Raw genomic sequence first — 27,823 nt, 5'->3', positions numbered from 1 at the left:
TCCTTAAATTCCGCCGCACATTGGTTTTGGTTGCTTGTCCATTGTTTTCATTTGAACCAATGGGATCAAAATATCAAACATTCAATTTGCTTTTTTTTTTTTGGTAGTTTCCAGTCCACCTGTTATCATTTTATTACATTTTATCCTTTCTTGTCAACCTGTATGATGTTTATTACAATCTCTCCTTTCTTGTCAACATGTTATAATGTTTATTTACATATTTTTCTAGTTTGTGGTCAACCTGTTATGATGTTCATTGCTTTTTTTCTTTTTTTTTGTTCTTGAAACCAAGCAGGGATGAAGCAAGTTTTTCTGGTCCAAGAAGTCAAGAATTCTATTTCCATGCAAGGACAGAAGAACTCGCACTTCTTTTTGCCTGTTTTGAAAGTGTCAAGGGAATGCTAAAAGAATTCAATAATTTCTCAGACTTCATTTTTGGAGACTCAATAAAACAAACCAAAACTTTTATCACCAAATAACACTTCTAATTGAAAGTTGAATAGTTGATGATCAACCTTTGTCATTTGGGAGAAGATGAAGAAGATAAGCAGCAATCCTCATTTCATGATAAGATGAAATAAGATGTATCATAACATGCATTACCTCCTTGCCCTGCATTTCCCTTTCAAACAGTCATTCGTCACGATAAGTAGTTATGCTTTCAAATTATAACTAGAAGTACAACAATTTAGTATTAAGAGTTCAATGTTTGATATACAGCTATTTAAGGTTTTACCAAGTTTCGCATTTGAGAATATAATGAAACTATGAATATCATATAAGATACGCAGACAACACAAGCAGAGACACAACTGCATAACCGCTGATGCTCAAAAGCTCTAATGAGCTGCTAGTGGCACCCCTACTTTCTCGGTCAAACTTTTAGTGTACTCTTTCCTTGCAGGGTGATCCTCCTGCGGCCGATTATATGCTGTCCACACTGGTTCTCCCACAAACAACCTCATTAACTGCATGTTGTAACACGCAAATTCAATCAATCACAGCTCTGACATCCACATTCACTTATAAATTGGTTCCCTTTATGCTAAAGCATGAGATTTTGCACATTTCCTTACCTTGACATAATTGCTGGTGTCAAGAGTGAACCTGTGGTAGATTCCGGCGGGCAATATGATGAGATCACCTGCTTTGATCCAGATTCGAATCCATCGGTCATCCTTGTCCCTAACATCAAAATATCCACTGCCTTCCAAGCAATAGCGTATCTCTTCATCAACATGTATGTGTTCAGTATAAAAGTTCCTCAGTTTCTCCTCATAGTTAGCAACTTTCTCTGGGCATAAATCAAGCAAATCCTATGCGACCAACATGATGCCTTAGTCAATTTTTGCTTCTAAAGGCCTCCTCTTGAAAGTAAAAACTAAGCAACTAAACAACCCCTTAGTCCTTACAGACACTCTACTATATTAAGAAATGAGAAGTCCAGTTGTAACCCTTTTTTTTTTTTTGCCTATGTTGCAATTAGCTTTTTATTTTGAATTGAGTACAGAACTGGATTCTATCAATCTTCATCCTCTTCATATTTACAATATCATTATGGTTACACAACCTAACAAAAACTACAAATACAACACAAGTCCACCATTTAGGTATAAAGGAAAAGCAAAATAACCATATACCATGAAATTAACTTGTAAGCTATGTCTGATTTAAATTACAGACTACATTCAATCACACTAGATCATATTTTCAGAACTTAAAAATATCATGAATCATATTTTCACCCGAATGTTAGTAACACATAATCACTAAGTTTTTGCTTGTTTGCTTACCTTGTCTAAAAAGTCAAAGTAAGAAAAAAGTAGCACATAATATATTTTCATTTTTACTTGAAGTATACTTATGTATTGACTATTAGAAACAAAATTCCTGGTGTAGGGGATGTTGTCACTCTAAATAAAGAGTCATTTCAAGATTAAAGAAAGAAAAAAAGGACTTTTATACTATTGATTTGCAAAGAATAAGCTCAATGGCTTCCTCTACTCAAAAATATATATTAGAATCCCCCTTTCCCCAATCAAAAAGAACAAAAAAAAAAAAAGAAAAAGAAAAAGGAAAAGGCTTTTCATCAGATGCTTCAAAATTTCATACCAAGAGCATGAAGGAGCAGGCAAAGCATACATAGAGAAAGCTAATTGGGCAGGGAACTTAAACAGAAAGTTTTACCATGTAATTGTAACCTCTGGCTTCTCTGATCTTCTTCAATTCCTCATCATTCTCGTAATCCTTGGGGTTCAAATGCCAATACAGCACTCCCAGCACTGCCATTTATCAGCACCATTTTCATTAACCCAAAAACAGAAGTAAAACCCAGAAAATCTAAGAGCAGAGAAGAAAAGAAACTGACCCGCCAAGTGGTCCAACGAAACAGGCTCGTTGGGGTTGCGTTGATGAGGAAGCCTTTGATCTTCTTTGCTTTCATCCATAAACCAAGCCTTTTTTTTTTTTTTTTCATTTGAAAAGAACAGCCAATACTGTCGATCAACCAATTTGCAAGAGCTTCCAATTTGATTGAGCTTAGAAATGAAACTGGCAGCGAAGAAACTTACCTCGATAGCCATGCGTGATGAGTCGGATTCAACGCTGAAGACTTGAAGTTGAGTGAGTTTCGTTTGGTATTTATCGTTGGTGGAGGTCGAGTGTTCCTGTCGCTTAATCGTGGGTTTGCCACGTGTGACGTCTGGTTTTCTCTTGTTGTTTTTGTGGTGTTTGCCTTAGTAATCCAAATAATATTAGTTTTGGCGTTAATTGAACTCTTTTTATTTTTCCACTTTATGGTCTATAATTTGGAAATGGGAATTCAGAGATGGACTGTTTTCAACCACATAAAGTATGGTGTACCTAAAAAAAAAAATCAACCATATAATATTATTAGCTAATATACCAAAATGAAGAAAGTAATCACTAATAATAATAAATAGATGATACATTCAAAATTTTACTTTAAACTTCTCACTCTAGTAACTTTTTTTTTTTTTTTTTACGCTAGATTTGATAAATTTACGAGGAATTAGCTTTTCAAAACCAACTTTTCCAACACTAACACTTACAGTCAAACCATGCGGATCATTACTTGTTAATGTAATTGTTGCAACATAAAGGCTTGTTAGCAAAATTCCTCCTATCAACTCTAGAAGGTTTCAAATTAAAAATGAGGATTAGGGGGGTAAATAAAAGCTTATCTGCATGGAATCATGTCACCATAGCCCAAATTGAGTCCTAAATTCTAAATATAGATGACGATACTCGTTGATAGAAATAGAGCTTACTTCAACCAGTAAAATAGTAAGCTATTAGCACAGCCAAAGGTAGTCAAAATTTACATACAAAGGTTACGCGAAAGAAAAGCACTGCTAGTGCTAGCCGCTGCAAGTGCGTGGCTCTATACTTCAAAGCCAATAGCTCCTAACATCAGAAACACGAAATTACCGAAGATGGTTCCGAACTTCCAAGGTACAAAATTGATCAGAGGATTGTGAAACTCTTAACATTCGAAAGAGGATTCTCCGAGTAAGAAACTCAACCCTTAGAAGCCAAATTATATAATATGCAGGCATGTAGAAGGCTCTCAGGTTACTGTTTCTTCCCTTCTATGTCTGCTATGGTAATGCACCTAAAGAACATCTCTTTACTTGATTCTCAATGTTCAGATGTATAAAGCATGTTTAATTCAGAGTTCTTGAACACCTGCATGGAAATCAAAACACAAATTAGATTCCACCCCTGCATAATTCAAAAGTTGACTCGGGATGACATGCACAAGTAATGAGCAATTATGATGGAGCAAATATGATGAATTAGGTTCATTTGATAACTTATGCCAAAAAAAAGAAAAGGGTTCATTTGATACAAATATTTTGCAAAGCAAAGGAAATATATATCACCATATTGCCGAAATAAAACTCCATGATGAACTATTTCATATGGTTAAACAATACACGGCCAATTGTAAACTAGAAATCTCACAGAATTTAATAGTAGCGAAATTATTAGATTGTTCTCCACAATCTATATATATGCACAAAAAGATAGCCAAAACTGTTCCTCAGCAATTATATATATGCACATCCTTCAGCCACAGTTGTTACAAGAACCAGAATTTTACCCAACACATGAGATTAACCATCAAGTATTACTCTCGACTAGTTGTGAATACAAACTAAGTAGCATATTTACATAATAGGAAATGTAAAGAAAATAACTTCATAGCTTACTCTCATCATTGAGATCTACAGAAAGATTTGCAAGTTTTGCTTGGTTGTCAGCTGAGCTACAAAATGCATGTGGCAATACAGATTGTGGTGGAGAACTCGTGCTGCTCCGGCTTGATTGTCCATTTGAGTTGTGATTTCTTATCTGATGGTTCAGGTACATCTCCAAGCTAGAAGAAGTTTGTCCTATATTCTTTCCACCCTTCAAAAATCTTCCCCTAATAAAGAATAGGCCGAAAAGAAATTAAAATTTAACGTTGGAAACATTTAGTAGCTTGAAGGTGTTATAGTAACTTGAAATTAGTGGTATCAGAGTAAATGATATCTTAACTACTATAAGTACCTGTCTTTTCGCTTTTCAAGATATCTCTGCAATGATAATTTTCTGTTCACCTGCCCTTCTACATCTTAAGACCAAGCAACAAGTGTTAAAACAGGAAATAAAGAGCATATTATCAAGAATAAAATACTTTTAATTCCCCAGTCACCAGTAAATTATCAATGTCCCAAGGCACTGAGATCTTTCCAAGAAACCATCTGGATACGCTTTTCAAGAGTCTTATTTGCCTACAATAACTAACATGATCAAGCACTTGCTTTAACGTTTTGTGCAAATAAAAATAGGAAATAAACTCCAGCACGCAGCAACTAGCCTTCTAAATGATGACAAATAAGTTAGGACCAGTCTCCTCGATGTTAATTTTAGTAGCATGAGGTTCCATACTAATCTATTGTCATGTATTCATTTTAGACTTCATCTATAACCATGTCTATAGCAAAATCAATGGGTAAGGTTTTTAGTAGATAAAACCCTATGGTTGATTCTCTTAGTGATTTCTCCACATTTGTGTTAATTATCATCATGATAAAGGAATGCTAAGCTAGACCTAGCATTTGTTGGCAAAATAAAGCCATTAAAATTCAAAACTCTAAAGTTATTTATGTATAGAATTATTACTCCACCAAACAAGAGTTATGATAGCATTTATAAATAGAAGAGTATATAAGAAAAAAATAAAACAAGGAAAAAAAAAGCCATACCAGAGTCACGAGTGATGTTTACTTCTTCCCCAAACTGCTGCTGGTATTCTGCCATATTCTCTGTAAAGGTTAATTGTAATCATTGTCAATAAATTATCACCAAGCTACTATTTTAGCAATAAGATTTGAAAAGAAAAAAAAAAAAAGCCAACCACATGATATTGTTAGATTTATCTTCATCTCAGCAACCAAGCATGTGCCACTTTCATGCCGATACTCTATCTATTGTTTATTATAAGACCTAAATGTTTAGACTGCATCTAGCTCTTAATGCTCTATTTCTGTTCTAAAACCACTAGTCGAGAGATGCATGAGATGCACATATACCATTTAAAAAGAGATATACAACTTACAAAAAGCATAGTCACAAAAAATTACAGATAATGAGAGTTAGTTTCCTTCTTTTTAGATAACAAAGAGATATGTTTCAAGTGCAAACACAGTCATGCTAATCTGCTCCATACATCAGAAACAACCGATTTCTGAATTCTTCTTTGATTAACTAAAATGTAGCTACAGTTCAAGTATAGCTTAAATAATCTTCAAACATCATAATTTGCTTCCTTGCAATAGCCAAAGAAAGCAGTTCGTGTATCCATTCCAAATCTAACCTGTTTGCATGGTATGAGAGTTCAAGGAATCAGAAGCAATAAGGCCATTTTGGTCACTGGCAGCTTGTACATTGCACACAAAGGATCTAAGGGCAGCATTTCCACTACATATATTGTCCTGAGGAAAATCAATAGGATTCGCTGCCAGTTGCATGATTGCCCGTGCCTGCAAACCCATATTTGGATGCATTGGAAGGCCAACATGCTAACATTGTTCTCCAGGTATCCACAGAAAGAGGAAGCTTCATTACCTTATCAAGTGGTACTCCATCATACACGTTAACCTTTCCACAGTAGAAAATCGTCATTTGCCCACCCAACTCATTTGTTTCACATGGACTTCTGTCAAACAATTTCAAATACTCCCATTGAGAACTTGAAGTAAAGAATACTCAAAACAAAAGTATACTAATACCCCATCTAAATTGGTAATATAGCCTATCCACAAATACAAAAATCAGACATGCGAGTTGTTAACTGTTAGCCTTGACTATATGACCAGTGTCAAGGTGTCAACACTTAGCTGCAATATCCATACATCAATGGAAGGAAAAGGTGATAGCACAACAGGATTTTAACTCAAACATAAACTATTCTAAATTGAAAGAAAATTTTAAACAGTCCATAAATATCATCCCTTTGGAAAACCCAATTTTTGAATTTCATTGCTTTCTTAAAAATTCAATAAACTACAAAATCCAAGTAAACTTTTAGATCTATCAAAGGACATGGATGAAAACCCTCAATGCAAAATACACTAACACAAAATTGACTTCAAAAAATACTGCTAAGTGCCAAATACTAAAGATAAAAAATAAATAAATAAACCTAGGAGAGAGATTCTTGTTATCCGTGTCACCGCCCCGGCAATTTATCTCCCCTACGGGAGCAGGTTCCAAAGGAGGATCTTTTCGCCGATACGGGCTTTCTTCTTCTCCAAATTCCCCTTCTTTTACTGAATCGCCTGAATTCGAAGCCACCTAAACAGAGGATTCCAAAATTATTGTCTATTTCTCTAACTAACAAAGTGAAGTAAAATGTACCCAAAAAGATAATAAAGTGAAGCAAAAGAAAACAAATAAGGAGAGAAGTGAACTCACACGCGCCGCTGCATTTTGAGGAGACACTGACGGCGGTGGAGGGGAAACGAGGATTTTCCGGAGAGCTCCGGCGCCGGAATCGTCGTTGCTCTCCAACAACGCCTTTAGTGAAATCACTTGCTGGATCGCCTGCGATTTGTTCCACGACGGCCTCCGCATTCCTGTAATGCCACGTGTTAATCGTTAAATATTACGTTTTTTCCTGTCTCACCATGTTTTCCGGGATTCTGGATACAGTTAAGAAAATCGGCGACCAAAAAGGGCAAAAGAGGAAACAAAAAAACTCATAAATTAAAAGAACCTTTTTCTTTGAGGAATTTGCGACAATCTTCGCGAGTGAGCTGAGAAATGTCTTCTTCGGTTAGTTGGCTGAGGGGTTTATCAAGTATCGAACTAAACGACGCCGTTGTCGTCGTCGTCGTCGTCGTCACCCCAGCCTCCATCTAACCGTCGCCTGAAATCCACCACAGTGGCAGCTCTGGTAATTACAGGATATCCGAAGGCTCAATTTTGTCTACTAAAAGAGTGGCCGCGGCAACAAGCAATTTTGCGGGAGAAGGATGCGTGGGAGGTGGTAGGACTTAGCTTTTTAATTTTTTTTATTTTTTGGATATTTTGAGCGAAGCACCCTACGCTGCCACGTAAGCTGGGGTTTTATTGTTAGTGGTAATAATTAGATTTTAGTAAGGGGTAAATATGGATTGCCGTTTTGCCAATTTTGAAGAGAGACGTGGCAAACGTTATTGGGAGTTGAAAAATATCTGACTTTACTGTTGACAAGTGTTAATTTGTCATTGTAACGAGGAGATTAAGGTATCTTTATTCTTAGATTCTCCCTCTTTAATTTTTTTTTTACTATAAAAATTAGAATGGATATTTCTTTCTTTTGTTTTTTTTTTTCTTTTAATCTTGCGGGGTTCATCTTCAATTAACGGTAATAAAGATTATATGATTATATATGCAATAATCAGGTGATATATTGGTTAAATATTAGATTTTTAATTCTCATCATCGGAATTAAATTTTAATAATTTTAAATATAAAAATTTATTTATTTATTTTAATTATATATAATTAAAAATTAAACTCAATTTATTTATATAATATTTTAAAAAATAATATTTAATGGAATTAAAATTCAAATGTAATATTTATATTAGTTAATAAGATTAAAATTAAAATTTAATATCTATAATCATTTTTTTATTTTAAATAGTAATCTTTTCTTTCTTGTATTAAACTTATTGTTCTTTAATTTTTTTATGGATCCGTATCTTTTGTCTTTCTAGTTTCTTTTTCACTCTTTCTCATCTTTCTTCTCCCTTGTGCTTTTTTTTTTTCTTTTATATGACTTCTCTTTTTGTTTGTTCATTTTTTTTCAAGTTCTTATTTCGTTTCCTTATACTATTTTAAAACACAATGAAATCTCTTTTTTTTTTTTTTTTCTCTAGCGGGTTCTTCTCACTTTTTTTTTAATATTTTTATTTTGACAAAAAGTCAACCAATTAACAAACATTTGAATAAAAATAATAAATATTATAAAAGTATTAAAATTAATATATATACATATATATAGTATTTCATATATTGTGTTATAGTTTTTTATTAATCTTTATATTATATTATGAACGTTGTATTTTTATTAATTATTTGATCAAGCATATGATTTTCAATTTATTATAGTTTATAAACTTTTTTTGTTAAAATATTTAAAATAAAAAAATAATTTAATTTTTGGTTATGTCTTTTTATATTTATATATATCACATTATATTTTTTAATTTTTATTTTATTATATTAATTTAATATATAGTTAAGTTTTATGTAATTAATTTAATATGTATTTTAATAGGAGTATTATAATAATTTTATAAAATATCACAAGTCAAATTTTCATAAAGTAATGACAAAGGTATTTTAGTATTTAACATGTAGTTATTTTTATATTATATTAAAATTTAATATATAATTTAATAGGGATATTATATTAAATTTCAAACAAAACGCCACATGTTAAATTTTTATGAAATAATGGTAAGAATATTTTAATAATTTAAATGAGGTTAATTTTATATTATATTAAAATTTAATATGTAATTTAATAGAAATATTATAATAATTTTCAAACAAAATGGCACGTTAACTTCTTATGGAGCAATCAAAAGACATTTTCATGATAATGATAGAAGGGGCATTATGATAATTTTAATCAATTAGGTAGGAAAGATATTTTCATAATTATGATAAAAAAAAACATTATAAAAATTTTGGCAATTAAGGTAGGATGACATTTCATATTGTGATAAAGAGCATTATAATAATTTTAATCAATTATAAAAATATGAGCATTATAGTCAATTTAATCATGTGTCAACTCCTTATCAAATAATAAAAAAGACATTATAATAATTTCAATTGAGATTTTCTTTCAATATATTTTATAGATTAGAAATATATACATTTTAAGAAATTGGTAAAGCATGAAAATTTATTATTCATTTATCTAGTCAAGTCTCAGCTTGGTATGCGTTTGACCACTAATTCATGTTTGTCTACAACTAAACAAATAAGGGATAAGCTTTTTTAACACCTATCTAGTATTACAAAATTACTATTGCAACATTAATCAAAATAAAAAATTAATTTAATTTGAGAAAAATACCCTATGTTAAACTCCACCACCTAAAACTCCACTAGACTCAACCCAGACTTTAGCATAATGTGCCATCACTAAAACTTAACTCCCATCAAATCTTAAACATTTTAATTTTCAATAAAAGGAAATAAGTACAATATATTATAATAACAAAAATAAAAACATTAATTAGTAAAAGAACAAGTGGCTAAGAATCTATCATAATGAAAAAAAAAAAAAACACATAACATATTATAATAACTATAATACCCCAACTTAAATGATAATTAAGTTAAACTATTATCAAAGTCTATTAATTTATTAAAAGATTAATTAGTAAAAGAAAGAGTGATTAATATATTATATGAGAGAAAACCTAGCCATCTTTGTTTATTGTAAAACATATAAGAAAATGATAGCTATTCTTTTTCATCTTTCTTAGGGTTAGGGAACTTGAAAATAAAGTTAGAAATCTGAAAATTAGGGACTACAATCGAGTTATTCTCCTAAAAGTGAGTATATGTCCTCTTTTTATTTAAGAAGAATGTCATATTGATTGTTATTATTTGGGGTTGAAGTTTATAAAAGAACAATCAAGAAAAAAATTATGAAATCTCATTATCTATTTAGAAAAATTATTGGGCTTTGTTTTCTGCATATTAGTAAGATTTAATGATAATTTTGAATGGATTTCAAAAGCTGAAAGTGAAGATTTTGATTTTTAAAGGTTAAAGAAAAAATTTTGTTTTTGAGTGAAATGCTATTATCTACAATAGTGAATTAAAATAAAATTCTATATTAATGGATACGTTATTAATGTAAGTATCATATATCGTTGGAAAGCTTGTTGAACTTATTTTCCAACGAAACAAATGGAAGTTAATTTCGAGTTTTCTATGAAGAGTTATTTAATTTTTATATAAGAATGTATAGGTTGCTTGGCAGCAATAGCAAGGAAAAATTACGAAAATTCTCTTAATTTTTATACAATGAATTACGATTTGAGCCATACATGTTTGAAAAAGATTATTGAGTCTATTTTCTAACAAAACAAGTGGAACTAAATTCCAAACATGGATTTCAAAATTTATTACAATTAATCTATAAGAAATTACATGGTCGGCCATATATGGTTAGAAAGCTTATCGAGTCTAGTTTTTAACGCACTAAAAATATCTTTATTTTGAGTTAGATATTTGAGTTATGATCATTTTAATGAAAAGAACTCAGACTGCCATAATTAGTTTGTTGAGTTAATTGTTAAATGACTTAGTTGTTTTTAGTATAAATGGCCTCAAAAAGAGTTAATTAATTTTTGATATGTTAAAACAATCTTGAACAAGCCATTAATTATTTTATGGGAAAATAAGTGGTGTAACTGAAAGGGAGTAAGTAGAATACAGACACTTTACTTGTTTTTGAACCTATGTATATATGTATATTTTAAATAAGTAAATGTTTTATTTTTTTATTTTCAATATATAAAAATAGGGTCAAACATATGATTACTTTGCATTTTGCTATATAAATGACGGATCATACTTATGAATGAAATAAGAAAATGATTATGCTTAAATAATGATTTTATGATAACTATATATTTATATCCCTAGGAAATGGGATCATTGACAATAGAACTAGTTCTATGGCCCTAACTAACGAGTTATAATAATTAGCATAGCCATGATAATAGGGTTCTGTTAATAGGTTATTGTAGACATCAATTTTTGTCCCAAAATAAAATAAAATAAAAATAAAAATATTACAAAATATGAAATACAAAAAAAATATACCAAAAATAATACAAAATACAAAACAAAAATACAAAATAAAAAAATACAAAAAAAAGAGAACAGAAGACAAAAAAAATTAAGGATGGCAGTGGTGTCGTCCCCGGTGCCACTGCCACCAGACCCTACCTTTCACCCCTCTAATTACTCCTACTGTTGACAAACGCCAGATAAGATAGAAATGAATAACAGAGGCACAGGGCTCATGTTTACATCCCGTGATCGAGCCCCATGCCTTTCCCTCCAAACGCATATGGCTGAAGCTCTATAAATAGAGCTCCTAGTGAAGCCAAAACACAGAGAAGAAGAAAATGGAGATTTTGTAAAAAAAAAACCAAAAGAAAAAAAAATTAAACAGTCTTCCCCGCAGGGAGGAACCCAACGCCGAGAGCCCCTGCACAAAGAAAAATCAAGGTTAGTTAAAAAAAAAAGTCAGAATATAAAAAAAAAAGATCGACCGAAGCTTCACTAGCAGATCTAGGGAAGTAGGGACATTTTTTGGTGAAAGGATCTCAGATCTGAGCTTAGGAGGTCGAGGGGAACGTTTTCGTATTTTTTGAAAATTTTTCGATCACCGTCAACGACGGCCAGTGACTGACGAACGGCGACGGCAGTGACGGAAGAACGGTCGGCCGGCCATCTACGTTGGCCGGAGAGAAAAAAAAATGAGAGACAAAAAAAGTTTTTTTTTTTTTTAAGAGTGAAAGGAATGAGGGAAAGAAAATTTTTTTAACTTTTATATAAACTGTCAATAGCTAGAACGATGTTGTTTTAATAAACGCCCCAAAACAACGTCGTTTAAACCAAGGAAGATTCGCGCGTTGATCCGAACCCGACCCGGGGTCTGTGCAATCGACCCGCTAATTGGACTTCTCAACGGCTCTGAACCGATTTGATCAGATCGAACCGAACTGCTCTCTGGACCGGCCTAAACCGTCGAACCAACTAGACCGCTCCCAGATCGAACCGAACCACCCAGCCAAACCGTTGTTGACCGGACCATTGATCGGTCCGGTTCAGGTAAAAAAATTTTTTTTTTGAATTTTCTAATTTTTTTATATAATATTATTTTTGTTATTTTAAGTATTTTTTTATGCATAAATGTTTAAATTTATTAGGATAAATATTTAATTATTATTAATAATAATAAAATGAAAATAATATAAAAATAATAATATATTTTAAAAAGTGTTTAAATAGTAATAATAATGAAATAAGCCTTTTATTTTCCCTGCCTAGATGTTGGAGGGAATAAAAAAATATCTTTTCAAACAAATAATTTCGCCTAGATGTTGGGAAATTATTATTAATAAATTTTCATAAAAAATATATATATAAGAAAATTTTAACTAGTTTTCCAAAGTTATAAAAAATTTTGAACTTGCTCTGAAAGTCCGCCTAGATGATGAGGATTTTTAGAGATGTTCGCATTTTAATTAAACCCCAAACCCTAAACTTAAACCCTAAAATTTTACCCTTAATTTATTTCAAAACTTTAAAGACACTTGTGGAAGTCTCACATGAGATGGTTTGTTCCCGAATGCTGCCTAGATGATGGGGTATTTAGGAAACTCCATTTCATTAAGTTTTTCACACTGAGTTCTTAATTCACATTAATAATAAGATTAATAAATAAAAAGTATAACAAAATTAAGATCTTAAATATAAACAGTCGCACCTAAACTCTGCCTAGATGTTGGAAAGTCGGGGTGGTCTCATTATACTTAAGAATCCAACTCTTAAGTTGCATTTCATTGTAAATGACATTCATTAGCATACATACGTTAGCATGTCATCATCGATAATTGATTGCATTATTCTCTCTTTAATTTGCTGTTCGATGATAAAATATTTTATAGTAAAAAAAAATAATACTTTAAAAAAAAAATCTTTTTGTTATAAAATAAATTAAAAATAACATTTTGAAAGAAATAATTCTTGGTACTCTGCCTAGATGTTGGAGAGTCACTAACAATTAGTTTCTATAAGATTGTTATTTCATTTTAAAGATTATTGTGTTAAATCTTAAGCGAAAAGGGTTATTTTAAATTCTGCCTAGATGATGGAGAATTTTAAGATAATTCTTTAACTTAAAGATTTTCTCAATAGTTCTAAATAAATATTTTAGCAAAATTTTATTTTTTTTTTCAAATGAAAGGAATTAGTGTTAAATTTCAAATTAAAATCGTTTTTATCCAACACCAAAAATATCACGTAATTATATGGTACCAATTTATGGGCGTTGTGGGGGTGCTAATCCTTCCCCACACGTAACCAACTCCCGGACCCAACCTGATTTTTCGTAGACCAAAATTTATCCTTTTGATGAACTTTAAATCCGTTTTTATAGTTTTATTAAAAGGATAAGCTTTTGGGTGGCCAATCACATCCTAACAAAGATTGGTGGCGACTCCCCTCATTTACTTCGATTTTAAAACACCATTTACGTTTGGTGGTCCCAAAATCGTGGATACAGCTTGGCGACTCCACTAGGGACATGAATTCGAGAGTCAAGCCAAAACTTTTAATTATGCGCTATTAAGAATTGTTGGATTTAATTGGTTTTATTTGACATTTCTTTTAATTTCCTTCACCTTGATTTTTCAAAAAAAAATATTTGTTAATGAATAAAACAAATTGTATGTTAGTTATTAATTTATTTTGATTTTTGTGGTTATGATTTATTCATGTTATTTTAATTAATACATTATTATGCACACACTTTGCATATTCATGCATGAGCTCTAGACCCGGACTCTATCTCTTTTAAGAGGAAATGAAGTAGCTATGCTCTCGTGAGGTGATAACCTCCGTATTTACTAACGAAACATTTTCACTCAGATTGAACCCGTTCCGTTAGCAACCTGTAATGGGTGAGGATCGGGGAGCCTTACTAGTCTATAATGAATGATGATGTGAGGAATAGTCTGGGAACCTTTAGACGCGTAAAGCTTAACCTGGCATATAGTGAGCCGTAAGGTTCAACTTTAGGATAGAGCCATATTGTCCCTTCTACGAGAAAATTACCTAAATTAGGACACTATGTATATTCTGTTATGACATATGGTTGTTCTTTCATTTACTCATTTTTATTTATTTATTTCATTTACATTATTGATTTGTTTTATGGTCTTCAATTTTGTTGCATGCATCATATAGGTATCATATTTTTAGAGGGTATTGTTTTGGACCAATCTTCAGTAATAAAAACTTTCAGAAAACCTAAAGGATGTCGTCTGTGTGTAAAAGCTACTTAGAGGTTAAGGGCCATTCAGAAGGTACTCAAGGAAAAGAAAGAGATTGCTTAGTAGATGGTCACATATCGGTGCTACCACAGTCAGTGCATATGGATCTCAGTCAGAATAATATATCAAAATTGGAAACCATTTGGAAACAGTGGAGAATAGAGAGAAAAAAATCTTTTTCCAAGAAATACGAGGATGTGTCACTGCTTATGTCAGTGAAGGTTGATGAACAGTTGATGAGAGTGGCAATACAGTTCTGGGATCCATCTTATCGATGCTTTGTATTCAACCAAGAAGACTTGGCCCTCACGATCGAAGAATATTCTTTTTTACTCCTGATAGAGTCTACCAATCAAGATAAAATTTATTGGAAAGAGTATAAGACTATCGGATATAGAAAAAAGTTAGCCAAGATCATGCAAGTGGAGGTTGAAGAGATAGACAAGCACAAGAAAGAAAAGAATGGGGTTGAGACCATTCCATCAACTTTTCTACTCGAGTACATAAGAAAGTATATTGATACTGATCAGAGATTGGATGTGTTTGCTTTGACCATCTATGGATTGATGATATTTTTTAAGGTTTTAGGACATATAGAAACATCAGTGGTAGATTTTTTTGAGCAATTAGATAAAGGTATAAACCTTTCACCAATTATTTTGACAGAGACTATTAGATTACTTAATTTTTGTAGAAAAAAAAGTGAAAGATGATTTATGAGGTGCGCTCAATTACTTTTTGTCTAGCTCAGAAGTCATTTTTGGGGAAAAAAAAAGACATCATTTCAGCCATTCTCTATTCATTTCAGTCCTATCAAGGAGTTTATTGCTAAAAAATGAAGGAAAGATTGGACAAAAGGTCAATGGTTGGCATTCTTTCTGAAGCTCACTAGCGATGATGTAACATAGAGGGCACCATGGATGCTTTCGATGGCCATTTTATATAGTTGTGGAGATGAGTCATAGGTACCTTTGTTAGGAATATGAGGGGCAGTAAGTTACGCACCCCTTATGGTTCAAAGACAATATGACTCACGATAATTTATCCCTATGACTCATAGACTCAATTCACTCGAGTTCGATTATGGGACACCCGGTTACGTGAAAAAGGTTCGTGAAATCATCAAAGCATGGAAACAAGTCAACCGAATAAGTCCAGCTAGATTTACAGATAATGTTACAGAAGGTTACCTTACCTGGAGGATAAAAAAGGTTAATGAAATTAAGCCTCTACCAGTCGATATTTCAGAGAAGTTGTCAGCTCCTATTTCAATACCAGTATTATCAACTTTTGAGATCACTCAACGGGAGTTTGAGATTGAAAAAAAAAGGTTAGAGAAAGAAAAGATGGCTATGATGGATCAGGTTAACTAATTAAGATATGATTTGATGATGAGAGATGATGCAGTACAGAAGTTGACTAAAGAACGAAAAATATTAAAAGAAAATCTACAAAATTTGTATCAAAAAAATAAGAAATTAAGATTGGATAGCAGACCTTTGAAGGGATCCAAGAGAGATGTGGAAGAACTACGAGATATGATGGAATATTGGAAGAACAGAGCTCGAAAGAACAAAGAAATAATCTTCACACTCACCAAAGAACAGCATGAATGGAAAGAAAAACTTTCAGGAGCTTTTGAAAAGATAGCAAGACACCAAAGAGAAAGTGAAAAGCTAAAAGCTGAACTAAAGAGGGAACAAAGCAAGAACTTCGATTTGCAAAGGGAGAAAAAAGCCTTAGAGCATGAATTAATGAGCTTGGAACTTCAATTGACAAGCAATCAAAGTCACATAGACAAGATTTTAACTGAGTGGCAAGATAGAAAAGATTATTGGGCTCGCACTTGCAATATAGAGGTAGATGCTCGAGAGATGTAGAGAGCAGAAAGTTTAGGGAGGCAGTAATACATCGAACATCTGACTACTCAAATCTACAAGGTTGTTCGAAAAGCAAGCAACATGGTTGAAAAGGCGGAAGCACTGGAACGGGAGATTGTACCAACCCAAGGCCACAGTCAAAGATTATTGCACTTTTTATATGAAGCTAAGGAGCAATATGCTCAAGTAAAATGTTTTTATGGCTTTAATGCAAGAATGATCGGATAATGTATAAAGACTCTCATGGTTAATGAAAGTTTCTTTTTGTTTCGATCGATCCAAGACAGTACCCTAATTTACATTTCATTCATTTCATGCATTCATTTTTATGCTAACAATAATATCAACGACATTATATCATGCGATCTAATTCATGGTTAATAAACTAAGGTTCAAGGATAGCAAAGCCAAGAAACCAAAATTCATCGATTTCGCATAGATATAATACTCGTTCTCAAACTCAAGCCATGAAAGAAGAGAATATAGCTAGATTTGAAAGGGTCGAAGGGCACAAGAGAAAATACTAGAAAGAGTGATGAAAATACAGCAAAGCATCGAAGCACAAATGACTGAATTAAGACAACTGTTGCTTGGTTTAATGAAGGGAAAAAGAGTCACTGACGCGTTAAAGATAAGAGATGAGGTTAATATAGAAGAGCCATTATACCCTCCGGGATTCACTCTGCCTCAGGTTCAGGCTCAAGTTCCTCAGGGTATACACATTCAACCACCAAGTGCAAAACCTCACCCCTATGTCAATCATTCTGCAAATCAACGATCGACCCACTTGAATACCAATTCGAGACCCATCCCAGTCGATCCCATCATGGTATCAAATCTTGACGACCCTGTTGAACAAGAGAAGTCTCATGAAATGTCAGAACCTGTTATAAACTCAAAAATTCAAGATAAGATGACCAACTCGAAGAGAGGCTCAAAGTGGTTGAAGGTAATGACATTTATGGGGTTATTGACGCTAATGAGCTTAGCCTAGTGCCTGACTTGGTTATCCCACCCAAATTTAAGACCCCAGATTTTGAGAAATATGATGGGACAAAGTGTCTTTCTGCTCATATTATCATGTTTTGTAGAAAGATGACAGGTCATACCCATAACGATAAACTATTAATACATTGTTTCCAAGATAGTTTGACTGGTTCAGCAGCTAAATGGTATGTACAGTTAGATCTAAGTAAGATCAATTCATGAAAAAACTTAGCCAAAGTTTTTCTTGCCCAGTATAAGCACATCTTGGATAGAGCCCTTGATAGGCTGTCATTGTAAAATATAGAGAAGAAATCGATAGAAACCTTCAAGGAATACACACATCGATGGAGGGATACAGTGGCCCAGGTTCAACCGCCACTGACAGAAAAAAAGATAACCGTGCTATTCGTCAATACATTGAAGGCCTCGTATTATAATAGATTGGTAGGGAATGCCACAAAAAAACTTTTCTGATATGGTAATCTCAGGAGAGATGATAGAGAACGCTATCAAAAGTGGTAAAATTGAAGGGTCTGAAAAAAAGATAGTAACTTTAAAGAAAAAAGAGCAGGAGACACATGCTGTCACTCACAGAAATCTTTCACACCATCCTTTTATCCCGTATAATCCATATCCCCCTTACTACCCTGCCACAAACCAAGTTTTTCAACAATCATACCATTATCGAGCACCCTAACAATTGTTATCCAGACCAAGTTTTAGCCCTTAATCATCCAATTACACCTCTACACCTCCAATTCGACCGTTTACTCGATCGACCCATCCAAATAGCAATAAAAAAAACTCACAAAATAATAATAATCGGGAAAGACCTTATTTTGACCCAATTTTCATGTCTTACACTGATTTATACCTTCAGTTAATGAAAGGCTACCTTATCACTCCTACTTATGCAAAATCATTAAGACCACCTTACCCAAGTTGGTATAACCTTAACGCCAAGTGCGATTATCATTACGGAGTTACAGGACACTCTACTAAAAATTGTACAGCATTTAAACACAAGGTACAAGGTTTGATAAATGACGGGCTTTTATCTTTTGATACTAAATTCAAGCTGAATGTTAGTGGAAATCCTTTGCCTGATCACATCGAAGGAAAAATCAATATGGTGGGTAAAGAAAAAGGTGAAAAGATCAAAAGATGCACAGATAAAGTAAGAACCCCTTTCGAAAGGGTATATGACTATTTGTATGAGACGGGCATGATTCAACCACTATTTTTGGATGACAATGGCAGTCATGAAGACCCAAACCATTTTTATAAATATCATGAGAGAACAATTGGACATTCGATCCAAAGTTGTGAGGTCTTTAAGCAAACATTGCAGAGCTTAATGGATAAGGCCATCATTGAATTCTATGATGAATATGATGGAAATAATGTGAATACAGTGGGTGACGAACGTCCTAGCAAGTCTTTTATCCCTAAACCCCTCACTGTTTACTAAGATAAAAAATTAGAGCCCATAATTGAGAAAACTATCTTCTCTCTCATGACACCAATGACCATTCATGTCCCTAGTCCATTCCCTTATCAAACCAACAAAGCAGTCCCATGGTGATATGATTATGATGTAGTGATACGAGGGCCTAATATGACCTCAAATAATCCAAGCACGGAGAATACTGCCAACATAACGGGAGTAGGAGGAATGACCCGAAGTGGTCGAATTTACACTCTTAAAATGTCAAAAAGGGCCAGGAAAGGGAAAGGCAAGATAAGAGAAGAAGACACAAGGGAAAGCCAAGATTCTCAATCGGTGGTAAGCTTCAAAGTCCAAATTAACAAATCGGTATCAGAAAAAAAAGCTTGTGAATTTTTAAAGATCATCAAACATAGTGAGTACAGTGTGGTTGACTAGCTGAATAAACTACTAGCTCGCATTTTTTTACTGTCACTACTTCTGAACTCTGAGCCACATAGAAATGCTTTATTGAAAGTGCTCAATCAAGCTTATGTCGAGCACGACATTTCTATTGAGAAAGTTGATCATATGGTTGGAAATATTATAGCTTTAAATTTTATCACCTTCATTGATGATGAAATACCTCCGAAGGGACGTGGTAGTGTTAAGGCCTTACATGTTACTGTCAAGTGTAAGTCTCACACTATGGCCAAAGTGCTTATTGATAATGGATCATCTATCAATGTTATACCTCTGACGACATTGTCAAAGCTTCCAGTGGATCCCTCTCACATACGAAATTGCCATATGATTGTAAGAGCATTTGATGGGGTGCGAAGAGAGGTAATTGGTGATATAGAGATCTCATTATAGATTGGTTCTTGTATCTTCAATGTTATATTTCAAGTAATGGATATAACTCCAGCATATAGTTATCTACTTGGAAGACCTTGGATTCACACGATCGAAACTGTACCTTCATCACTACATCAGAAGGTAAAATTCATCATAGAAGGAAAACAAGTCTGTGTGGATGGTGAAGAGGACTTGTTGGTAACAAAGACCCTAACAACTCCTTATGTTGAGACAGTAGAAGAAGCAATTGAATGTTCTTTCAGAGCTTTTGAAGTAACAAACGCTACTTACGTAAGAGAAGGGTCAAAGATATCGATCCTTCAATTATCAAAAGCTACGAACATGGTGATCAAGCAGACTGTTGGTAAGGGTTGGTAAGCCGGGCAAGGCTTAAAGAAAGCTCTGTAAGGGATTGTAAGAGCACCATACCTGGTTGAAAACAAAGAAAGATGGAGGTTAGGCTACAAGCTTTTAGTTGCTGATAAGAAGAATGTAATGTTGGAAAAGAAATAAAAGAGAATGACGCGCCTCAAAGGATAAAATTTGATTGATGGGAAAATGGTGTTCCCTTATTTATACGAAACCTTCTGTTCAGCCAAGCATATCCATCTTGGGTCGACAGGAATTGAACAAGGAAGACTGGTAATGGGATTAGAGGAAGCTTTCTCACGACTTCAAATGGAAACAGATCAAGATGAAGAGATTTTTTTTCCTTTTTAAGAAACTCAAAGAATGGTGTACCATTTTTGTTATCCTTGAACCTTTAAACTAAAAAATTCCAATTGCTTCTACCCAAGAGCATGTGAGTGTATGGGCTTATTTTCATTGTCTTAATAAAATGATGAATGCAATGCATTTCACTTATACCTTGTTTTCTATTTTTCATTCTTTTTTTTCATTCTCTTTGCCCTTGCCAAGATCAATATATATCTTTTTATGATTATACCCATTTTCAAGTTTTCTAATAATGAATATTATGGATGACCAAGGCAATAACACCGGGTTTGATTTTGAAAATTTGACTCACATTAGTGATCTTGATAACGATGTTGATTTAGAAGACTATGATTTACCTCATGATTTGTTAAAATGGATGGAACAAGAGGAAAAAATTATAGAACCTCACCAAGAATCAACTGACCCATTAAATTTGAGAGATGGTGATAATAAGAAAGAAGTCAGGATTGGTACTTCACTATCACCAATTGAGAAGCAAAAGTTGGTGAATCTGCTGCAAGAGTACATGGATGTATTTACATGGTCTTACTAGGATATGTCGGGACTTAGCACAGAGGTAATTGAGCATAGGCTACCTTTAAAACTAGAATGTCGACCAGTACAACAGAAGTTGAGACGCATGAAGCTAAAAATGTTACTGAAGATAAAAGAAGAAGTAAAAAAACAATTTAACGCTGGTTTCTTACAAGTAGCCAAATACCCTGAATGGGTAACCAATATAGTCCCAGTTCCTAAGAAAGATGAAAAAGTTAGAATGTGTGTAGACTATTGAGATTTAAATAGGGCTAGCCTGAAAGATAATTTTTCATTGCCACATATTGATACCCTTGTGGATAACACTACTAAGCACTCCACTTTTTTATTCATGGATGATTTCTCTGGCTATAATCAGATCAAAATGGCTCGTGAAGATATGAAAAAAATTACATTTGTGACAATATGGGGCACGTTTTGCTATAAAATTATGCCTTTTGGGCTAAAGAATGCTGGTGCCACATATCAAAGAGTAATGGTCACTTTCTTTCATAATATGATGCATAAGGAGATAGAGGTATATGTTGATGACATGATAGCTAAGTCTCAAGAAGAGGAAGAACATGTTGTTAATCTCAAAAAGCTCTTTGAAAGATTACGAAGATACCAGCTCAAGCTGAATCCAACCAAATGCACATTTAGTGTTAAATCTGGAAAATTGTTAGGGTTTATAGTCAGTGAAAAAGGTATAGAAGTAGACCCTGACAAAATTTGAGCCATTCAAGAATTATCAGCACCATGCATGCAAAAGGAGGTGAGAGACTTTTTGGGACGATTGAATTATATTTCTCGCTTCATATCTCAACTTACCTCGAAATGTGATTCAATCTTTAGGTTGCTTCGTAAAAATAATCCTGGTGAATGGGATGAAGAATGTCAAAATGCATTTAAAAATATTAAAGAGTATTTGATAAGCCTACCAGTGTTGGTTCCACCAGTTGCAGGAAGACCATTGATTTTATATCTAACGATTTAAAAAAAATCGATGGGATGTGTATTGGGACAAAGAGATGAAACTGGTAAGAAAGAGCATGCTATATACTATTTGAGTAAAAAGTTTACAGAGTACGAGACAAAGTTTACAGAGTACGAAACCAAGTACCCCTAAATAGAAAAAATATGTTGTGCCATGGCTTGGACTACTCGTAAACTCAAACAATACATGCTCTACCATACAACGTGGCTAATATCAAAATTGGATCCTCTCAAGTATATTTTTGAAAAATCATCTTTATCAAGCAAGCTAGCGAGATGGCAGGTCATGCTCTCAGAATATAATATTGTGTACGTGACACAAAAATCCTAAAAGAGAGTACAATTGCTGATTTTCTTGCTGATCGAACTACAAAAGATTATGAACCTATGAAGTTTGACTTTCCAGATGAAGATTTGATGGCAATCTTACAGAATGAAGATAAAAAGCCTATAAGAGAAGTATGGAAAATGTTTTTTGATAGGGCATCCAATATAATGGGGCTTGGCATTGGAGCAGTGCTAATATCCCTAGAAGAAAATTATTACCCATGTACCGCAATGTTAGATTTCAATTGCACAAACAATGTCGCTGAATATGAGGCATGTGTCATGGGGTTACAGATGGCCATTGAAAAGAAAATTAAAACACTAGAAGTATATGGAGATTTTACGTTGGTAATTTATCAACTAAAAGGTGAATAGGAGACCAGGGACTTAAAACTAGTGTTATACCAAAAGCACATAGCTAGCTTGAGGAAACATTTTTAAAAGATTCAATTTCAGCATGTTCTTCGAAAAAAAAACCAGATTGCTGATGCCTTAGCCACTTTGGCAGCGATGTTTAAGTTAAATAATGGTGTGGGAATCCAACCCATTAGAGTACAAATAAAAGTTTTACCAGCTCATTGTTCAAATGTAGAAGAAGAGGTAGATCGACAACCATGGTACTATGACATTATACAGTATAGCAAGTGTCAAAACTACCTAGAGCAGGCTTCAAAAAATGATAAGAGGATCATTAGAAAATTAGCAGCAGGTTTTGTGCTTGATGGAAAAATCTTATATAAAAAGAGTCGAGATCAGATTTTGCTAAGGTGCGTTGATGTAGTGGAAGCAAGAATGATACTTGAAGAAGTACATGAAGGGATTTGTGGAACACATGCTAATGGGCATATAATGGCCAAACAAATCATGAGAGCTGGTTACTACTGGTCTACAATGGAAAATGATTGCATCAGTTATGCTAGAAAGTACCACAAATGTCAAATTTATACAGATAAAATTTATTCCCCTCCAATCTCGTTGCACGTCTTGGCACCACCATGACCTTTCTCCATGTGAAGAATGGATGTGATCGGACCCATAACCCCTAAAGCTTTAAATGGGCATCGATTTATCTTTGTGGTAATCGATTATTTCACAAAATGGGTGGAAGCAGCTTCGTATGCTAGTATTACGTGATCAGTAGTGTGTAGATTTATAAAAAGAGAGATAATATGTCGATATGGTCTCTCAAAAAAGATTATCTCAGATAATGCTAGCAATTTAAACAATAAAATGATGAAAGAATTGTGTGCACAGTTCAAGATCAAGCATCATCATTCAGTGCCATATCGCCCAAAAATGAATGGTGTAGTGGAAGCTGCGAATAAGAACATCAAGAGAATATTAGGGAAAATGACTGACACATATAAAGATTGACATAAAAAGTTACCTTCTGCTTTGCTTGCCTATAGAACATCAATTCGAACCTCCACAAGGGCCACCTCATTTTCACTAGTATATGGGATAGACGCTGTACTGTCAATTGAAGTGAAAATTCCTTCTCTGAGGGTGTTGATGGAGACAAAATTGGATGAGGTAGAATGGGTTCAAGATCGTTTTGAGCAGCTAAATCTTATTGAAGAGAAAAGGCTCTCAGCACTCAGTTATAGATAAATGTATCAAAGAAGAATCATACGAGCACATGACAAAAGGATGCGACCCCAATGCTTTCGTGAGGGTGAATTGGTTTTGAAAAAGATTTTGCCATATCAGCATGACAATAGAGGAAAATGGATGCCCAATTGGGAAGGTCCATATGTGGTAAAAAAAGGCTTTTTCTGGTGGGACTCTGATCCTTACAGAAATGAACGGAGATGAATTACCAAGTCTTATAAATTCAGACATTGCCAACAAATATTTTGCTTAAAAAACAAGAGGCAAAAAAAATATAAAAAATAAAAAAAACAAAAAAAAAATGAAAAAATAAAAAAAATAAAAAAAATAAAAAAATGGAAAAAAAAAAAGAGAAAAGAAGTTATTCAGATTGAAAACCCGAAAAGGGTGATTTGAGTCAAAAGAGGGTCATTTAAGCTAAAAACCTGTATAGGCGGCTTGAATGAAAATGGAATTCGGAGAAAGTATTTTTCAGAAAACAAAGGAGTGGCACCGAATGAACGAATTGTCACCAGAATTAAAAGATATGATTTTTAGGGGGCAAGTTCTCATTAGTCACAGATATGGGACAAAGATTGGTCATATGAAATCACAGGTGACAAGATCACAAATGTAACGAGTTTTTGGAAAAAGACCTGGTCCGAGTAGGCCGAAGTCGTCCAAATGTTCATTATTTAGAGAATTGATATTTGATTTTTGAAATACTTTTGAATCAACTATTCTTTATGTCTCGAAAAGCTTATCTTTCTAAACCTGAAATATCTTATTACTGATCGTATTGCACACCTAACTTTGAACCTAAGATCATTGCATTTGTCATTGAAAATTAAGATACTGACTAATAAAGTTCATAATAGACCAATGCATCGTTCGAAAAGAGAAGGTAATTTGAAGATGACAAAAATAGTAACACGGGGGCAGAAAGAATGAAAAGAAATCGATTGATTACTGAGGATAAAGAGGAAAAAAGGGATAAAAAAAAGAGATTTTAGAGCGACTAAAAGCCAGATGGGTCCGTCATGAGACAAAAATTTCTGGTCAAAAATTGAAAGAGAAAAAAAATGAGATTACTGAAAGCGACTTTTAAAGTTTGAAAGAATTGAACCAAAAGTTGAATTCACTTGGATGAAATGCATGATATAATTCGTTGATGGCGTCTTTGTCTTTTCATTCATCACAATCATTGCATGCATTACATGCCTTTCGATAAGTTGCATAGAAGGTTCCTTTATGAGATATCAGAAACAATCAACATTTTTTTTTCTCGAAACAAAAATGATGGCCTTGAAGATGGTATGTTAGCACAATTTTTAAAATCAAAACTGTTGGTCTATGAAGTACCCAATCTCTTATTTCTCAACTCACAGCTTAATCTTATATAGTTTCTCGACTTGCGATTCAATCTCAGTCATCTTTAATCTTTGACTCGTGGTTTAATCCTGGTCATTTCATTCTCTGACTTGCGATCCAATCTCAGTCATCTTTAATCTTTGACTCGCAGTTTAATCTCGATCATTTCATTATTTCTCGACTTGTGGTTTAGTCCCAGTCATCTTTAATTTTTGAATCGTGATTTAATCTCAGTCATTTCATTATTCCTCGACTTATGATTTAGTCCCAGTCATCTTTAATCTTTGACTCGTGGTTTAATCCCAGTCATTTCATTAATTTTTTGACTTGCGATTTAGTCCCAATCATCTTTAATCATTGACTTACGATTTAATCCCGATCATTTCATTAATTTTCTGACTTGTGGTTCAATCCCAGTCATCTTTAATCTTTGACTCGTGGTTTAATCCCGATCATTTCATTAATTTTTTAACTTACGGTTCAATCTCAGTCATCTTTAATCTGTGACTCGCGGTTTAATCCCGATCATTTCATTAATTTTTTAACTTACGGTTTAGTCCCAGTCATCTTTAATCTTTGACTCACGATTTAATCCCGATCATTTCATTATTTCTCTGACTTGCGATTCAGTCCCAGTCATCTTTAATCTTTGACTCGCGATTTAATCTCGGTCATTTCATTATTTCTCTGACTTACAGTTCAATCCCAGTCATCTTTAATCTGACTCATAGTTTAATCCCGGTCATTTCATTATTCTCCGACTTACAGTTTAATCCTAATCATCTTTAATCTTTGACTCGTGATTTAATCCCGATCATTTCATTAATTTCCTGACTTGCAATTTAGTCCTAGTCATCTTTAATCGTTGACTCGCGATTTAATCTCGGTCATTTCATTAATTCTCTGACTTGTGGTTCAGTCCCAGTCATCTTTAATATTTGACTCGTGGTTTAATCCCGATTATTTCATTAATTTCTTGACTTGCGGTTTAGTCTCAGTCTTCTTTAATCTTTGGCTCGTGGTTTAATCTCGATCATTTCTTTAATTCTCTCGACTTGCAGTTTAGTCCTAGTCATCGTTAATATTTGATTCGTGGTTTAATCCTGATCTTCTTATTCTTCGATTCACGGTTCAATCCCGATCTCTTTAATTTAAAATCGTAGTTTAATCTCGATTGTTGTTGTTATCTTTTGACTCATGGTTTAATCCCAGTCTCCTCATTTTTGACTTGTGATTCAATCCAAGTTTAATCCTGATCTTGTCATTTCTTGACTCGTAGTGTCGTCTCGATCACTTTCTTTATTATTCAACTTTCGATGTTGCCTTAATCGATTCTTTGTTTGTCAACACACAATGTCATTTTCTTTTAATTACTCCTTCCGTTGACAAATGCCAGATAAGACAGAAATGAATAAAAGAGACACAGGGCTCGTGTTTACATCCCGTGATTGAGCCCCATGCCTTTCCCTCCGAACGCATATGGCTGAAGCTCTATAAATAGAGCTCCTAGCGAAGCCAAAACACAGAGAAGAAGAAATGAGAGATTCTGTCAAAAAAAAAACCAAAAGAAAAAAAAATCAAACAGTCCTCCCCGCAGGGAGGAACCCAACGCTAAGAGCCCCTGCACAAAGGAAAATCAAGGTCAGTTAAAAAAAAGTCAGAATACAAAAAAAAAGATTTAACCGAAGCTTCACTAGCAGATCTAGGGTAGTAGGGACACTTTTTGGTGAAAGAGATCTCAGATCTGAACTCAGGAGGTCGAGGGGAACGTTTTCATATTTTTTGAGAATTTTTTTACCACCGTCAACAGCGGCTGGTGATCGACGAGCAGCGACGACAGCGACGGAGGAACGGCCGACCTGCCATCTGCGTTTGGCCGGAGAGAAAAAAAAAGAGAGAGAAAAGAATTTTTTTTTTTTTTAAGAGTGAAAGGAATGAGGGAAAGAAAGATTTTTTAACTTTTATATAAATTGTCAATAGCCAAAACGACGTTGTTTCAATAAACATCCCAAAACGACGTCGTTTAAACCAAAGAGGATCCGCGCGTTGATCCGAACCCGACCTGGGGTTCGCGCAATCGACCCGCTAACTGGACTTCTCAACGGCTTTGAATCGGTTTGATCAGACCGAACCGAACCGCTCTCTGGATCGGCCTAAACCATCGAACCAACCAGACCGCTCCCAGCCCAAACCGAACCGCCCAGCCGAACCGTCGTTGATCGAACCGTTGACCGGTCCGATTCAAGTAAAAAAAAAAATTTTTTTTTAAATTTTTGAATTTTTTTATATAATATTATTTTTGTTATTTTAAGTATTTTTTTATGCATAAATGTTTAAATTTATTAGGATAAATATTTAATTATTATTAATAATAATAAAATGAAAACAATATAAAAATAATAATATATTTTAAAAAGTGTTTAAATAGTAATAATAATGAAATAAGCCTTTTATTTTCCCTGCCTAAATGTTGGAGGGAATAA

The 27,823-nt window shown here is 33.7% G+C and overlaps 2 protein-coding genes across 3 annotated transcripts; both read right to left on the bottom strand.

The window, feature by feature from the left end:
* Positions 1-640: 640 nt before the first annotated feature.
* On the bottom strand, positions 641-2,862 carry ARD4 (RmlC-like cupins superfamily protein). The gene is made up of 5 exons (XM_022905360.2): positions 2,571-2,862; positions 2,369-2,456; positions 2,188-2,282; positions 1,077-1,316; positions 641-968 (listed from the first exon to the last, which is right to left on the bottom strand). The coding sequence occupies exons 1-5, from the start codon at positions 2,580-2,582 to the stop codon at positions 840-842; spliced, it is 564 nt and encodes a 187-aa protein (XP_022761095.2). The 5' UTR covers positions 2,583-2,862; the 3' UTR covers positions 641-839.
* A 408-nt stretch (positions 2,863-3,270) lies between these two features.
* LOC111307351 (protein TIFY 4B-like) lies at positions 3,271-7,605 on the bottom strand. 2 transcript variants are annotated; one of them, XM_089751561.1, is made up of 9 exons: positions 7,286-7,605; positions 6,985-7,145; positions 6,713-6,864; positions 6,136-6,226; positions 5,885-6,050; positions 5,274-5,333; positions 4,576-4,639; positions 4,236-4,450; positions 3,271-3,708 (listed from the first exon to the last, which is right to left on the bottom strand). In XM_089751561.1, the coding sequence occupies exons 1-9, from the start codon at positions 7,425-7,427 to the stop codon at positions 3,692-3,694; spliced, it is 1,068 nt and encodes a 355-aa protein (XP_089607687.1). In that variant the 5' UTR covers positions 7,428-7,605; the 3' UTR covers positions 3,271-3,691. The 2 variants fall into 2 exon arrangements, with proteins under 2 accessions (XP_089607687.1, XP_022761094.2); XM_022905359.2 differs by having other exon boundaries at positions 3,544-3,708; positions 4,236-4,444; positions 7,286-7,552.
* Positions 7,606-27,823: the final 20,218 nt, after the last annotated feature.

Source organism: Durio zibethinus, chromosome 22 (genome assembly GCF_047325235.1).
Source record: "Durio zibethinus cultivar Kanyao isolate XHJ-2024 chromosome 22, ASM4732523v1, whole genome shotgun sequence".
NCBI classification, from domain to species: Eukaryota; Viridiplantae; Streptophyta; class Magnoliopsida; order Malvales; family Malvaceae; genus Durio; species Durio zibethinus.
This window is presented reverse-complemented; position numbering and strand designations above follow the sequence as displayed.